Source organism: Hippocampus bargibanti, linkage group LG01 (genome assembly GCF_051943395.1).
Source record: "Hippocampus bargibanti isolate YZ-2025 linkage group LG01, ASM5194339v1, whole genome shotgun sequence".
Classification (NCBI taxonomy): Eukaryota; Metazoa; Chordata; class Actinopteri; order Syngnathiformes; family Syngnathidae; genus Hippocampus; species Hippocampus bargibanti.
In genome coordinates this window covers 9965449-9982767 of record NC_142734.1, presented here as the reverse complement: position 1 = coordinate 9982767, position 17319 = coordinate 9965449, and the positions used below count along the sequence as shown (strand labels likewise).

Below are 17319 nucleotides of genomic sequence, written 5' to 3'. Positions count from 1 at the left end.
TTTGCCTGTTCTCCCCAAGACTGTCTGGATTTTCTCCTGGCACTCACATTATCCCATTTTCTCACACATTCCATAACATACCTGGCAGGGTGATTGAACACTAAATCAGTGGACCCAACCATTTATAATAAATGCATATTCACCGAACATCAGTGAAAAACGTGAGTTTTTTTTTAAAAACAAATTCAAGAAATTAAATAAATATATTTTAAAAAAACACGGGAAAATGTAAATACAATTTCAAGACATATATATTGCGGGTGCGTCATAACTAAATAACATGTTGAGTCGGGTCCATGACAGACGTTGAGTAATGTGGACGTTCTTCAATGTTAATAAAAAAGACGCCCCTGGTAACATGGCCGACACATCAGCATGCCGAAGTGTCTCGCTCAAGCATCCGTCAAACATACGTATTCCATTACATTACATTTGTGACTACAATTCCCATAGGGTAAATATTTCCTTACCCACAATGCACTTCGGCTACCGATGATTATATCATGAAGATCTTCGATAGCAAAACAGAGTACTAGCAGCAGATATATATTGTATATACTTCTGTTCTAGTACACAGTACATTTAAATCACGTCTTATAATTACATTCTGTCATAATTTGTATCCGTTCTATGAGGTCGCTCTCGCTCACGTCATCAACTGGCTCTTTCCTCATTGGCTCTGAACGACGACTGCAGGATTTTTCCCGCGCTGTCTTCAACCAAAAACTGCCCTTCGAATCTTTCGGTTTCTGGTGATGCGAGTTACTTCGATATTTTCATCCCAGATTTATCGTGTTACTGTTCCCTGAATATATTGTGAAATGCCGTCAGCGTCGTCAACGCCTTCAGTTTATGACCCAACGAGTCTACCTAATTTGTTACCGCTTTACTACCGACAACTGTTTCCTTTCTCACAGTACTACCGTTGGCTCAGCTATGGAGGAGGTAAGCGCCTCAGCAGCCTTTGTTGTCGTTCTTGTTGCCTGTTGATATACTTTTCATCTACGTTTCCGTTTAAGAAAGTGGGAATGAAGTGACACGTGTGTTTTTTCATTTGCCAAATCAGTGCAGAAAAACTACTTCCAGAACCGAGAGTTCTCCTTCACTATCAAAGACGACATCTACCTCCGCTACCAGTCTTTTACCACACAGAACGAGTTGGAGAAGGAAATTCAGAAGATGAACCCTCACAAAATTGACATTGGAGCGGTCTATAGTCACAGAGTATGGTGGCACAACCAAGGAGATTCTTCTGTCACATTGTTGTAACGATTGTCTGTTGGTTTTTGCTCATAGCCCAATCAACATAATACGGTAAGGTCGGGATCATTTCAAGCACTGGAAAAGGAGCTCGTCTTTGATATAGACATGACCGATTATGATGACGTCAGAAGCTGTTGCAGGTCATTCAAGCATACATGTATTTTGTGCCCATTGGTTAGGGACTCATACTGATTTTCAATTCAACCTCATTTTTTTTTATTACAGTGCTGCAGACATTTGTTCCAAGTGCTGGACTCTAATGACCATCGCAATACAAATCCTGGACAGAGCTCTTCGGGGTATGTCACTGTTTGTTAAGGTGGTTCTCCTGTTGACTTAGATGTAATATTTTGTTTATGAATTTTTCCAGATGACTTTGGTTTCCAGTATCTACTGTGGGTTTATTCTGGCCGAAGAGGGGTTCATTGTTGGGTATGTGATGAAGCTGCCAGGACCCTTTCGGGAACTGCACGATCTGCAGTGGCAGAATACCTCAGTTTGGTCAAGGTAACCGCGCTTCAACCCTTCCTTAACAGTGTTGGGGGCGAATGCGTTACATTGCTATATTACGTTTAGGCGGTACCAGAGAAATAACATACTTTGCACTCTGTATTTTTGTATGATTCCAGTTACTCGGTTCAATTGTGCATTTCAGTTCCAGCGGTCACCAGTGAAGCCGGATCACTTTTAATTCTAATTCTATGGGAAATCAACATTTAACAGTTCAGTCAAACCTAAACCTGTTGTTTTTTTCAGTGGAAAAATCCAATTTCAATTCAGCTATTCATGGTCACCACTGCCTGTAGAAGCAAATTAGACATCAAGAGATTGTAATGGTGTCCCCACCACTGTATGAGGAATTATAATTAACTGATAACTAAAATATAACTTTGCAGTAATGCGTAACCTACTACTCTAGATCAAAGGTTTCCAAGCTCCTCCCTCCAAGAGCCATATACAGATCCACGGGCCACTTTTAATGTAACTTTTGCAAGCAGGATAAAACCAATCAATCAGTCAAGCAAGTTTGCTCTTCACAGACGACAATATTGGAAAGAAACGTTTTACTTTCAAATGCCTGGTGAGTAGTAATAGGCATTCCACTACAAGTATATTTGGGAACTAACCTGCAATTGATGTTTCCAAATAAGAATTCAGTAGCCTCAGATTTGCTTGTTTTGTTTTTTTTTTTGCATTTACAGTATACAATTGACCTTTTATCAGAATCAGAATCAGAATCATCTTTATTGCCAAGTATGTAGGACACACAAGGAATTTGTTTCCGGTAGAACACGCTGCACTAGTATCGTCGTCAAAAAAACTGCTAAGTGGCACTATACAGTTCCATTTTGGCTACTGTTGAAGAGTTCAAAGAGTTAATGGCTTGGGGGAAGAAGCTGTTCAAATGTCTGCTGGATTTGGTGCGCATGGATCGGTAGCGCCTGCCTGAGGGGAGTAGCTGGAAAAGGTGGTGGGCAGGGTGCGGAGGGTCCAGTAGGATTTTCCGCGCCCTTGTTCGGATTCTTGCAGTGTGCAAGTACTCGAGAGTGGGTAGGGCGGTGCCAATGATTTTTTCCGCCGTCCTAACTGTCTGTTGAAGTCGGATTTTGTCCATTTTTGTGGCGGCCCCGAACCAAACGGTGATGGAAGAACACAGGATGGATTCGATGACAGCCGTGTAGAAATGTTGCAGCACCTCCTGTGGCAGGCCATGCTTCTTTAGCAGCCTCAGGAAGTACATTCTCTGTTGGGCCTTTTTCAGAATAGAGTTGGTGTTGACCTCCCACTTCATGTCCTGGGAGACTGTGATTCCCAGAAAGAATCTTTTACTGTGCTGAGAAAATCTTGTTTTTCTATCCTTTCACCTCCACCCCACCCCATCCATCCATCCATCCATCCATCCATCCATCCATCCATCTTCTGCCGCTTATCCGGGGTCGGGTCGCGGGGGCAGCAGCTTCAGTAGGGAAGCCCAGACTTCCCTCTCCCCAGCCACTTCTTCCAGCTCGTCCTGGCGGATCCCGAGGCGTTCCCATGCCAGCTGGGAGACATAGTCTCTCCAGCTTGTTCTGGGTCGTCCCCGGGGTCTCCTGCCAGTGGGGCATGCCCGGAACACCTCACGAGGGAGACGTCCCGGGGGCATCCTAATCAGATGCCCGAGCCACCCCATCCCTTTTCAAATTGCTGCTGTGGACTGCAAATTTCCCCGTTGTGGGAGATGAATAAAGGTTTTCTGATAATGTAAGAGTACATCTAAAATTCTAAAGTCATTTTTTACATTCACTTGTTCACTTGACAGGGTGGTGAGGAAACTGTGAAGAAAGTGGTGTTGACGGAGCCAATTCATCCCTTTATTCAGTATGGATATGCTCTTTTGATGTTTTCCTTTGCTAAACACTTGTTTGCTGAGTTTCTATTCATACTTTCAACAGAGAATCTTTGAAAATCGTGGAGAGATACTTTTCTACGTATGCGTTGCAGCAACAAGACATACTGGGCCGCAAGGAGTCTGTAGAGCAAGTGCTGGCCCTTCTGCCTGAAGATATCCTTCTCGCTGACTGTGTCTAGTCTGTAGGTTTTCTTCATATTTGCCTGTGAAAATGACTTAACTTGGGTCTACTTGTTCGAAAAGAGTTAGAACAGGACTTTAAAAATGAAAGGAACCCGGGGAATAGGTGGAAACTCATTGTGGAACAAGCCAGCAGGAAACAGGTTGGTGCTTCTCTTTGTTTTAAATAATGGTGCTTTTCTTGAGAAGAAAGTTACTGACATTTTTCTTCTACCTAGGCGGCTGCCAAAAAGGGTCAGCACTTTGAAAAAGAAATTATGTTGCAGTATTGTTACCCACGTCTCGATGTCAGTGTCAGTAAAGGTGTGAATCATTTATTAAAAAGCCCCTTCAGTGTGCATCCTAAAACAGGTAAATATGAAGAAGTTACCGCTCATGATGATGATGAATTATCCCGATATGACTACTTCTCATTCTTTTTATTTTCATTCTTCTTGTTTTGTTTTCTTTTTTAATCAGGGCGCATCTCGGTTCCAATTGACCTAAAAGAACTTCATACGTTTGATCCGTTCAACGTACCTACAATTAGGTCAGCAACAATTTCATATCTCATGTTGTGTGTCCACTATTGATAAAATATCCAATTGAGAAAATGTTGAAATCTTTTTGTAGTTTGATATGCGATGAGTTGATTCATGAGAAGGTGGGTGAGAAGGATGAAAATGTAAAGGTCAAGGAAATTGAGGGAGAAGCTCCAGAGAAGAGGAAGATCAGATGTGAGTTGAGTTTGCTCCTTCTCTCACTCATTTCTCAAATCAATATTGACGTAGAATCGGATATTTGATGCAGATCATTACTAATGTGAAATATTTTTTGCCAATATTTATTCAAAGATTTAATAACAGATTAATGTGTAGAAAAAATTGCAGAGAAAAAAGGGTGGTGTTTGGGTCAAACAGGTGATTGTTCTGAAAGAATCCTGTTTGTGTGATATTTTTCCCCCCTTATGTTACAAATAGAAAATACATTTGAAATATGGAGGAAAACTATTTTTCCTTATTTGTATTTTCTAGTGTCTCTTAGTTATCCAAAAAGTAACACAAACAATGGCTTTACTCAATGTGGATCTTTTCACAGATTACAAAAGAACCAGTCTGGCAAAATACATCAAGTATTTTGATGCGTTTTTGGATGGAGTCTCTCAGTCATGGAAAGGCGAACTTCTCAGAAAGAGTGGTATGTATTGTTTGCTCCAACCGGCAATGTTTAATATTGTATTAAAATCATGAATTTGCTATTGTTTTTCCTTTCAGATCTTCTAAAGGAATTTTGATCTGACAATTGATTCCATATTCGTTTGGAACTTCTGTAATGTTGCAATTTTTCTGATAAACCATGATGTAATTATTCCCTGTTGATATCCGGAACTGTGCAGCCAGCAACACATTCACAATTAAATGTTCAAATATATTTTGTCTTACCCCTTTACTGGTTAAATTCAATATTTCTCTTGTACAGTAATTTCTATAATGTTAAAACCATTTAGATGCATGACAAAAAATAAAGAACATTTGAAACCTGATGTTTTTGAACATGAAAGCTTACGTTGTCATTATAATTAGGATGTAGCTGCTAAGTATAGAGACAGTCACAATTGGTCATGTTATGAATCATAAAAATCATGTGCAGGGGGTTATTTACCAACAATATGGACAGTGGATCTAAGCTTGTACACGCCTCAGTTCAAATGGCATGGAAAGCTTTAAAAAGCCTTCTCACCGTGTAATAACCTGTGCAATCTCTAAACAAAAAATATCTTTTTGAGAAGGGAAATGAAATTAAGCAACTGAAATAATTTGAGTGCATTTGTATGCATGCTTTCTTAAAACGGTGACACCTGTTTATTTAATTTAATTTACTAAGATTGCCTATTAAGTGGTTAAAGTCACTTGTTTTACAATATCCACCGGTACATCTTTCACTAATATTTTATACAGTGACTGAATGAATCTGTATCTGTACCTTTAAATTGAAATGACCACTTTCCTGCATTCTGAGTAAAATATCATTGCAACATCTTCAAGAGTTTAAATGTCCTTTAAAATGTCCTTTATATATATATATATATATATATATATATATATATATATATATATATATATATATATATGTGACGGGTGTCACAACAGTGACTGTCTTCATCTCCACGATGCTGCCGTATTAATGAAGACGAGACGCGTGGATGTGTCTTTTTATTTCTTTTATTTCTGCAACACAGTATGGCAGAAGGGATGGGTGAAGTCGCATGGGTTTCGTCTTGTGATTAACCTGAATCTCCTCGAGATTGTTCTGGAAACTATGGGCGGGACATAGTGCCACACTGTGCGCCGTTGCGTCACTTCCTTCATAATTTAATAATCTAAGTGCACAACTCCGTTACATACACCCCCCTTAAATTATGCAGAAGTGAGGCAACATACACACGGAAGACAACAGAAAGACCAACAGGCAAAATAGACAAGGTTATCGGGCAAGGATGTACAAGGAAGCTGTCTAATTATGTCACTCATCTGACCAACTACGTCAGGTGACTGGAGTAAGGGATCTGTCGCCGGTGTGTCAGGGTCTGTGCGCTCGTCGGAGATGCACTGTACTGGGTCTGGGAAGGAACTCTGTCCCCACTAACATAAGTGGCCTCAGCTCGCACCTGCCCATTCCCCTCTGTACAAACTACATCACCCTGCATAGCACTACATAACTGTGACAGACTGGAGAAAGGTATCTGTTGCTGGTGTATCAGTTGTCTGTGCGCTCGTCGTAGATGCACTGCACTGGGTCTGGGAAGGAACTCTGTCCCCACTAACATAAGTGGCCTCAGCTTGAACCTGCCCATTCCCCTCTGTACAACCTACACCACTCTGGATTGCACTATACAACTGTTACACGGTTGGGAAGCCTCTACCAACACACTCAAAGGTGTGCTACTTGTTACATGTAAGGAGCTCATTCTTAGACTTAACACACGAAAACACGTACATGAAAAAAAAACACACTAATTGCAAAACAGCAGGTCAGACAATTAACACACTACATGTATTTTCAAAACGGGGGTCGACACACCGTCCACCGAGTGATGGGACTGCACAGCGTCTTCATTGTGCAGCATCGCGGTCCCGGTCCGAAGTGGAGAGTCACTTGTGGTCCGGGTCACGGCACCAATGTGACGGGTGTCACAACAGTGACTGTCTTCATCTCCACGATGCTGCCGTATTAATGAAGACGAGACGCGTGGATGTGTCTTTTTATTTCTTTTATTTCTGCAACACAGTATGGCAGAAGGGATGGGTGAAGTCGCATGGGTTTCGTCTTGTGATTAACCTGAATCTCCTCGAGATTGTTCTGGAAACTATGGGCGGGACATAGTGCCACACTGTGCGCCGTTGCGTCACTTCCTTCATAATTTAATAATCTAAGTGCACAACTCCGTTACATATATATATATATATATATATATATATATATATATATATATATATATATATATATATATATATATATATATATATATATATCCTGCGCGCGCCTGTGTGTGCGTGTATTTGTGTACGTGTGTGCGCGCGCGCGTTTTTAAAGAAGGTATGGGAATATAATTGGTCCGCTTTTTGGGCGACACTAACCCGGAAAGGGAAATGTTGTTTCCAAACCGGATATCCGTCTATAAGTGAGGTCACTGAATCTCTCTCCCAGCCATCTTGGAAAAAACATCCAGTTTGTGAGTATCTCTGGTTTCAATCTAATGCCATCCAACCCGTTTTTCAACTATAACAATTTCCATCAACTATCTCAAACGTTGACTGAAAGTAGTGTTTTTAGTCAGTAAGGCAATTTCCCTATCTTCTCTCACGCTTCTCGGTAATTTGTCCGCCTCTGTATTGCTGCCTTCAACCGCTCAAAATGGGGGAACATGCTGGCCATGAAGTTCACGTGCAGCCTTCCAGAGCCGCATGAGTAGTTACAGAACTGTTAAAGGCTTTCATGTGTTGACAACTAGTTGCTCGTCAAAAGGGGATCACATTGCCCCTGAAGTTTACGGGCAGCATTCCAGGCACGCATAGGTACTTTCAGAACTGTTCAAGGCTGTCAGGGGTTGACTACTAGTTGCTCGTGGTCGACTGTTGTTTTCAGGCCGAAAGGAAATGTTGGGCTCGTCACCAGCATTCAAAGTCTTATTAAATTAATTCATTATGTGTGGATGCTAACCTAGTTGAAGCATGGCTTGCCACACCGATCTGACAAGTACTCCTAACAGCTAGTCCACTCGTAGAACATTCAAAACTATTTTCTTATTGTAATCACAGGATTGTGTGTATCGCAGGTGTAGCTATGAAGTAACCGTTGTTTATTTTTCATTCTGTTAGCAACCATGCCAGGCGAAGCAACAGAAACAGTCCCAGTGACGGAGCAGGAGATGCAGCAGCCACAAGTGGAGACTGGTTCGTCTATATTAACTTGTGTTTAAGCAGCATGTCTTCAGAAATGCAGTTATTTAAAAATACCAACCCAGGGGTCTGGTACCGTACTCGTTGGTGCCCGTGAATGACCTAAATTTGGGTGTTTCATTCGAGGGGCTGATGTGATCGAAGATGAGTAGTAGCATGTGTAGCTGGTGATGGTCGTTTTGGCTGTCAGCTGCTATATGTTGCACATTTGTTGCGGGCTTAGCACCACTGAGTAACCCAGGAACCCCTCATATAGAGGGATTCGACCTTTGTGCTAAAAATAGCCAAAACATTCACGATCACGTGTTCAACCATAAGGGTAGGCTGTAGTTGACTCAGTTTTATCTGGATTTTTATAGTCTGAAGTGGTACAGAAGAGCAGACGTTTGGGAGGCGAGCAAGGGTGCAATGTGTGTGTTTAATTGGAGGTTTGAGTCCTTCTAAACTCAAGAAATAATTGATTGGTGACTCAAGCTTAGAAATGAAATGTATTACATACAGTAAAGTCTCGTTATATCGATATCTGTTATATCGATAGCACTACTTATTACGATACTATTTCTATGAACGCAAGGAGAAAATTTACATGCCGCAGGATCGGATATATCGATAGTCCGGTTATATCGATATTTTTTTCCGACTCCCGAGAATATCGATATAACGAGACTTTACTGTATTATTATTATCAAGTTGTGACGGCCAGGCATGACTTACCTTGCTATTTGTTATATAGGGACACAAGTCTGTGGACAATAGAAGTACTGTAGTATCGATGAGAAGGTTTCTTCAGCAGTCATCTGTACAATTTTGAAGGTTTCGGACGTCCGAAACCTTCAAAATTGATGGACCACTCCTGTACGACTGAGAGCTTACACAGAAGTACTGTAGTAGTCATTCAAAGTATTTTTAGAGCATTCCTGCTCGGTAGGAGGAAAATGAACTTTGTGTTCTCCTCTAATATACTTCATGATTCTATTTAATGGCAGGGCACTTGACAACCACTTTGACAAGAAGCGGCAAAGTATACTTTGCTGTTGTTCGTCCGTCACTCCTGGCTATAGTTCCATGCTAAAATGGCATGTAAGACAATTGATAAAACAACTTCATGTCTGTTGGCTACATGACATGATATCATGCAGTGAAAGACAGGCTAATCAAAATTAGCACTGTTATAGTATGATGTCATTTTAAGTTGAACTTTCTGACAAATAGAGCAGTCCTGTATATTGTATGATAACTGTTTATGAAGATATGGGAAACCACACCATGTCTGTATGTCAAGTATTCCCTGTAGCCACTGCCCTTAGCAACTGCTTAGCTCCTGGTAATCGATCACTTTTCTTTTGGGGGGTGTCAAAGCCTTGAAATAATTATCGGGAGTCTAAAGAAACTCGACTGTTTTCAACCAACAGTGACACAACGACAAGTCATAACAAATGGCGAATAACGTATTCTGAGTGGGGCTTATCTTTCAATGTCTCAAAGGTCGAACCCATCTATTTATTCCAGGTGCATGGGGTTTTCTGCTGTGACAACTTTATTTGTTTCAGATGGCATGTTGTGCGTGCTGTTTGCTTACTCAAACCTTTTAATAACTAAAAGAGAACCAATAATGCATTTTATCCACAGTTTTTGATTTTTTTTTAAGCTAATCCTTTTTTGCATGATAGGCAACAGTGATTTTGCAGACAGCTCGCCACCTAGCATTAATCTGCTATGAATCACACGAGAACTAAATTAACTCGGATTAAAATGAAAACACAGCTAAAGGAAACATTTCCTTCACTTGACTTGACTGAAAGCCTCATCTGTTTTTGGACATAGGCCGTTTTATTCTTTGTCCCCTCTGACCACCTGTGCCCAGTTGTTCACCCATGTGAATCAAAATATTGCTATTTTCAGTTCTCTGTGCCAAACAGTGGTGCATGCACTGGGCAAACCGTGCGAAATTACCAAGTGTGCGCGTGTGTGTATGTATATGTGTGCGTATACTTTTTTTCCAGACTTCTCATTTGTCATTCTCATCCCTGTTAATTGACACATATGCATACAATTAAGATGCACTTTTTGTCTGCTTCAGGTGTGATCTTTTTTTCTTTGCCTGTTTTCTCTCAAATCCAGCAGCTGGGCTTGGAATATCATAAGTTGCAAACATTAAATTGGACCCACTCGTGGTAATAGCACACTTTGACTGAGTTTTCTGTTTGGAATTTCAATAGGGTCTGCATTTTGAGTTGTGGTTTGTGTCAAACAAGTGTCACTAATTTAACCTTAAAATATGATTGCACCTTGCTTTGACCATCTAACATGCATGGGAAGGAGTTCCATGTCCATGTTGAAGAAATTAAAGAATCTGTTTTTGTTCAGCACCACCTCCTGCCCCAGCTTCCGCCCAGCAAGCTCAGACAGCTTCTGGCCCGGCAAAGCCCAAAGTCAAAGATGCTAAAAGTACTCCGGGTCCTTCTGCCCCAAAGGCTGTTCCTGGCAGGAGGAAACGCTCCTCTATGTCTGCCTCATCCTCATCTCCCACTTCACCAAAATCCACCCCCTCTTCAACCCCCATGTCACCTGTTCTATCCCCCTTAGCTTCCTCGCCTTCAGCTAATCGCAGTGCTCGTTTGGCTCCCAAAGTCGTAAAGGTTGTTAAACAAGATAAACCCAAGAAAGTTGAGGCCTTTGTGCCTCAAACTGTGACCCAGGGTGTTAAAGTCGTTGAACAAAGTAAAAAATCAGTTGTTACCAAACAAATTGTTGATGTGAGACCTGCCCCAAGTGAGCCAAAACAAAAATCTACATCTGCTGCAAAACCTGTTGGAACCACAGTTAAAGTTCTCCCAAAGTGTGCTGGGGCAGTTTCAGATGTTGGTGCTTCTCGCCCTTCCAAATCTTCTCCGGTAACTTTTGTGACATCCGCTTCTGTTCCTGAGGATGATGATCTCCCACCACTCATCCCACCTGCAAAGCCAAGCAAAATGTTGAATCAAAGTAGTTCAACTGGCCCTTTAGATGGATCTAAAATGGAATTGAAATCTAAGCATATACCTGTGGAGAGAACCAAGACTGATTTAGAGCCAAAGACCATGCCTGCTGAAAAAAATGTTAAAAAACTTCCAGCTGCCATTGTCACTGAGACTATAGCACCATGTCAAACCAACACCAGCAATTTGGATACAAGGCCACCCACCCAGGGAAAACCTGCTCCTGTGGCGGTGGGGAAACCAGCTGGACAGGCTGCTAAGTCAGCTCATCAGATCAAACCTGCTACTGTGCAACCTGTTCTTGTTGATGGTGCCAAGACAGTTCCACAAGACAAGGATATCAAACCTGCTTCAATTGAGGCTGATAGGCCACACTTGCAGGAAGAGCCTGCCCCTAAGTTGGATACCAAGCCAACCACACGGGATAAGCCTAAACCCATACAGGTTGCCAAGTCAGCCCCACAATGCAAGGCTACCAAGCCTGCTCCCGTTGAAGCCACAAATCAAGTCCCATCATTTGCTGTCAAACCTGTCACAAACAAGTCCACTACTGTCCAGGCAGCCAAGCCTGCTCCTTTCGAGGTCACCAAGCCAGCGGCGCAGGACAAACACATCCATGTACAGGCAAAGCCTTCGACTGTAGAGCCCACCAAGCTAGTCTCACAGGATAAACATGCTTCACGTGAGGCTGCCATGTATGCCACCCATGCCAAGTCCACTACCGTGCAGGCTGATGTGCCTACTCCCATAGAGCCCACCAGGCCAGTCTTGCAGGATAAACCTGTCCTTGTACAGGGTGCCAACCCTGCCACACAGGCCAAGTGCACCACCAAGTCCACTCCTGTGGAGGCTGCCAAGCCAGACCCACAAGTCAAGGGTGCCAAACCTGCTTCTGTAGAACCCAGGACTCCACCATTAGATGATAAACATGCCCCTGGGGCGGCTGCAAAGCCTGTCACCCAGGAAAAGTCCATTGCCAAATCCACTCCTGTACAGGCTGCTAAGCCGAACCCAAACGTCAAGGCTGCCAACACTGCTCCTGCACAACCCACAAAGCCAATCTTGCATGATAAACATGTACCTGTGGTGGCAGCCATGTCTGCTTCCATAGAGTCTGCCAAGCCTGCCACTCAGGAAAAGGCCAATACCAAGTCCACTCCTGTAGAGCCCACTAAGCCCGTCTTGCAGGATAAATATGCCGCTGAGAGGGCTGCCAAAGCTGCTTCTGGAGAGTCCACCAAGCATGGTTCTGTAGAGCCCACCAAACCAGCCTTGCAGGATAAACATGTAGCTGTGGAGGCTGCCAAGTTTGCCAGTCAGGACAAGTACACTTCTGTGCTGGCTGCCGAGCAAGCCCCACAAGACAAAGCAGCCAAGCCTGCTCCTGTCGAGACCACCAAGTCAGCATTGCAGGACAAGCATGTTCCCGTGCAGGCTACAAAGCCTGCTCCTGTAAAGCCCACCAAGCCAGCCTTGCAGGAAAAACGCGTGCCTGTGGAGGCTGCCAAGCTTGGCACTCAGGACATATCCACTTCTGTGCAGGCTGCCAAGCAAGCAACACGAGACAAAGCTGCCAAGCCTGCTTCCGTAGAGCCCACCAAGCCAGAATTGCAGGACAAGCCTGTTCCCGTGCAAGCTGCAAAGCCTGCTTCTGGAGAGCCCACCCAGCCCGCCTTTCAGGATAAACATGTGCCTGCGGAGGCTGCCAAGTCTGCTTCTGTGCAGGCTCCCGAGCAAGCCCCTCGTGACAAGGCAGCAAAGCCTGCTCTTGTAGAGCCCAACAAGCCAGCCTTGCAGAAGAAACATGTACCTATGGAAGCTGCCAGGCCTGCCACACAGGACAGGTCCACTCCCGTGCAGCCTGCAAAGGCTGCCCCACGTGACAAGTCTGCTAAACATTCTCCTGTAGAGACAAACAAGCCAGCCTTGCAGAAAAAACATGTCCATGTGGAGGCTGGAAATCCAGTTCCTCAAGACAAATCTACTATCATGAATGCTGCAAGAACAAACTTGCAGGAAAAGCCTGCTGTGGTAGAGGTGGTCAAGACAGAGAAACTTGCTCAGAAGGCTGAACTCAAGCCTGTTGTAGAAACAAAACAAGGTAGTGCGACAAAAGTGGTGGCTGAATCTCCAGTCCCTGGCCCACCCTCTCACAAGCTGAAATCAGATGAGGTCCTTGCAAACCCCCCCTCTGTCCAGTCTGATGTTGAGTTATTAAATTCTTTGGCATCACTCAAAACTGCCCCCACATCTGATAAAACCCCAGCCCAGGTGGATACTGTGATCAAGAATGATGCGGGTATTCTTTTTGCCTGTCTTTTTCTGTCTTGTTGCTTTATTTCCGACCTCTGTACTGTGAATGGGTGGTTTCTCCATCCAACATGTTTTTTAAATGACGTTCTTCAGGAAACTTCAGACGCCTTGATGTGATTTTGATAAAGGGTTTTACTGTAGCTAGGTCTTGCTGTTTTCCTTATTTTTCACTTGAAATATATTTTTCGTCTGTTTCTTTCTGACTGTAAATGCATTAATTTTATTTGCGACTTGTGAGGTACAGTAGAACATGTTTATGGAGTGAAAGAACAATCAGAAAATGTAATCTATTGTCATCATGTCATGATTACAATTACATTCAGCTATTTGGGCTCCACACTTACCGCACACTTTTCATTTGTGAATGCAATTTCATCTACTGCGTGTGGGTTTAATTTGCTCCTTTTCAAGTTTTCTTCTTATTTTTCTTCTAAGTTTGGTGATTCAATTGTTCTATATTTTCTGACCACCTAAAATCACCGTTCCCTCTTAGTGGGTGTATTAAGAAGTATGCCCTTAACCCACTGCTTCACTCAAACTGGTTGGAAATTCAGAGCAGTGTTCAAATGTGCTCTTTGGTTTTTCAGTGTCCCCAAAAAAAGGCCATTGAATCATTTGTTTAAAGGACAACCAACATCACTTTTTTGTTTCTTAACTGACATCAGAAAAACATTTTATAGCATCTAAAATACCCAAAACACGCAGTATGATATTTTTATTCAAATGGAAAACACCAATAAAAATGACCTAAAGTGTCCAAAATCTGCAAAAAATTGAGCTGCGAATTGGGCATTTTCAGAAAGTCCCGCCCCTAGTTCGTGACGTCACGCCAAGACGTCTTGCATTGCTGAAAACTCAAAACAATGGCTTCAGATTCGGAGAATAGGCTTTCTTGTTACACATCCAGTTATGAATATGATTCAAATAGTTCTGAAGAGGAACGCATACAAGTTTGCAACCAATTAAATGTTTTTTTCCGTGTCATTTTGAGGCAAACGGGCGGGGGGGAATGTCGCACCAAAAATGGCGACCAGCTCCCGTGAGGAATGAAGGAAAGGAAATGTCGCACCCACAAAAGGCAGAAAATGGCGACAAACCGTGTCAGGAATTAATCAGCCCGTTTCCACAGGCTGATAAATTCCTTCCATGGAGCTTGGATGCCCTCTCCTGGCGGCTTTTGGGTGCAACATCAAGGTTTTCAGACAAACAGTGCAGCAAAATACATTGACGTGATGAAGGACTGCTACAATGTGTCTTTTTGTCAGTCAGGGGGGGTCCTTTCATGACGTCACGTCCGGACTCGTCACCAACTCAAAAACAAGACTTCCTGAATATTCAGCGCGAGTCTTAAAATGTAAAATATAGCTATATGCGGTGGAATCTTTGTAAAATACGCCCAGTTGAAGTCATTTGAAGCCATTTTATAAATTATGGACACAACTTGTCCGGAGACGTTGGTTGTCCTTTAAGCAAGAACTGCCAATAAGAAATTGTGAACAGTTCTTGCTGTTCCTCCCCAGTACACACCAATGAAATCTCTCCAAAATCACAATTAACGTTAAATGTGCCTATTGGCACAGTATATCCTTGTTGTAAATCCATGCCTACCGTTCTTTTTATAAGTCTTCTAAATGTAAGACGACTTAGGTGGGCAGTACTCGGATTTACAGCATTGGTATTTTATTTTTTTTTTTTTTTTTTTTTTAATAGCCATATTATTGCGGTGGGTGGGGCGCAATGGCTTAATAGAAGATGAAAAATACCTCTATTGCTACTTTGTGGAAAGGTATCTTTATCGTGGAACATATCACTTGTGAAAAGTAAGGGAATACTGTTATGTGTTCCCCCCTGTGGAACACCAATGCACTTCTGAAACCCTCGCCAGGTGAAATGACTTTGTTTTGGTTGAAATTGTAGGTTCTGGCACAGAATCGGAGAGTGACGACTCAGTCCCTGAACTGGAGGAACAGGACTCTGCACAGACACAGACTCAGCAAGCACAGGTGAGCCTGAAGCCCCTTTGCTGCGATTTGCCAAACATGAAGACTTGGATGATGATGATTTACACAGTGACTTTCGTTCTTCTGAGCCTATTGAAGCCAACCTTTCTGTTCTGAAATAAGTTGTTTTTGTTTGAAGTAAGTTAGTAAATTTCAGAGTTGATGTTAATATGGATGAACATTGCTCACCGTAGGTTGCAGCTGCTGCTGAACTCGATGAAGAACCAGTCAGTAAAGCCAAACAAAGCCGCAGTGAAAAGAAGGCGCGAAAGGTAATATTAAATTGCTGCAATTGTTTGCTTAGATCTAACCTGGCAATACCAAGACATGAACATCAATGTTGTTGTTTTTTTCATCTAGGCAATGTCAAAACTCGGTCTCAGGCAAGTAACAGGTGTCACCAGAGTCACAATTCGCAAATCCAAGAACATCTTGTTTGTTATAACGAAGCCAGATGTCTACAAGAGCCCCGCGTCAGACACATACATTGTTTTCGGTGAAGCTAAGGTATGTGGCTATGTGATTGCACATTTTTACTGGTTTTTGTCTTCCTGTTTCTGGTGTTAGTAATCAAACTATTATCACTTTTTTGTGACCCACCCTTTTCTAACCTAGATTGAAGACCTCTCTCAACAAGCCCAGCTGGCTGCTGCAGAAAAATTCAAGGTGCAGGGAGAAGCTGTATCGAACATCCAGGAAAATACACAGACGCCAACAGTACAGGAGGAGAGCGAAGAGGAAGAGGTCAATATAAATTTAGCATATGACAAATAGGCAAAAGCTGATTTTCGCCCATCTCAAGATTTCACTCATCCTGCTGTTTTAGGTTGATGAAACCGGAGTTGAGGTCAAGGACATTGAACTTGTCATGTCGCAAGCAAACGTATCACGGGCCAAAGCTGTACGTGCCCTCAAAAACAACAACAATGACATTGTCAATGCTATAATGGTAAGTTCTCCAGACCTCCTGTGCAGTTGTTTTACAACAATTCTGCAGTGATGATTGAAACAGTGACTTTCGTTCTTCTGAGTTGAACTGAAGCCAATATTTCTGTCCTGAGAAGAGATACTCCTGATTGTCCAGTGAGACAAGAAATAACTACAGTTGCTGACAAACTTTATTTTCATTGCAGGAGTTGACAATGTGAAACGGACACTGACAAGAAGCGCTTGAAGAAAGTTGCTGATTGGATATTGGCTCATTTGTAGAATTTATACCCAAGATGGAAATTAAAATGTGACATAATACAAAAATGTTGTTTGTACTTCTGGGAGAAAAATACAGTCGCTATAATTTGTTGTTCACTACCTTTGTTAAAAATGTAGATTTTCTATACTATATAATCTATGCACTCCAAATAGTCTACATGCGGCTTTCCTATTAAGATGGTTTATGGGATATCAATAAAGGCAGCCAAGTTCAGCCATTTTATCCATCTCAGACAGCTGCAATTTTGGTCACTGTGTGGAAAGGGGCCAAAAGGCTCAGTTAACGATCATCATGGCTCACGTTTTCTGGGTTTGGTAATGTATGTAGTATTTTTGGAAGCTGAGCCCTAAGCCCTCTAATGTCCTTTTCAGTCTGCACTGAGTGGAATATGCCTGAGATGGATAAAGACATCAGACATTTGCTGCACAAATATTCCACAAATTCAATATTGAGTTTTTACTTGGTCCCAAAATGGCACTGCTTTGGAATGTGATCAATTATTTTTTTACATTCAACTACTGAATGTTTTGACACATCCATACATTGG

The 17319-nt window shown here is 42.4% G+C and overlaps 2 protein-coding genes and 2 non-coding genes across 5 annotated transcripts; all 4 read left to right on the top strand.

Moving 5' to 3' along the window:
- Nucleotides 1–528: 528 nt before the first annotated feature.
- prim1 (DNA primase subunit 1) lies at nt 529–5782 on the top strand. Its single transcript, XM_088992655.1, has 13 exons — nt 529–945; nt 1067–1224; nt 1297–1403; nt 1489–1562; nt 1634–1770; nt 3563–3621; nt 3696–3805; nt 3884–3975; nt 4051–4183; nt 4292–4361; nt 4445–4548; nt 4910–5008; nt 5086–5782. Exons 1-13 carry the CDS (start codon nt 822–824, stop codon nt 5103–5105), a joined length of 1287 nt encoding a protein of 428 aa, XP_088848781.1. The 5' UTR covers nt 529–821; the 3' UTR covers nt 5106–5782.
- A 1683-nt stretch (nt 5783–7465) lies between these two features.
- Nucleotides 7466–17183, top strand: naca (nascent polypeptide associated complex subunit alpha). Of its 2 annotated transcripts, XM_088995005.1 has the most exons (9): nt 7466–7544; nt 8191–8265; nt 10639–13548; nt 15480–15565; nt 15757–15834; nt 15923–16069; nt 16178–16306; nt 16389–16511; nt 16696–17183. In XM_088995005.1, exons 2-9 carry the CDS (start codon nt 8196–8198, stop codon nt 16708–16710), a joined length of 3558 nt encoding a protein of 1185 aa, XP_088851131.1. In that variant the 5' UTR covers nt 7466–7544; nt 8191–8195; the 3' UTR covers nt 16711–17183. The 2 variants fall into 2 exon arrangements, with proteins under 2 accessions (XP_088851131.1, XP_088851138.1); XM_088995012.1 differs by lacking the exon at nt 7466–7544.
- Nucleotides 15611–15684, top strand: LOC148903024 (small nucleolar RNA SNORD59). Its single transcript, XR_016117699.1, has one exon. It is a non-coding gene; the product is annotated as a small nucleolar RNA SNORD59 (small nucleolar RNA).
- Nucleotides 16553–16627, top strand: LOC148903023 (small nucleolar RNA SNORD59). The gene has a single exon (XR_016117696.1). It is a non-coding gene; the product is annotated as a small nucleolar RNA SNORD59 (small nucleolar RNA).
- Nucleotides 17184–17319: the final 136 nt, after the last annotated feature.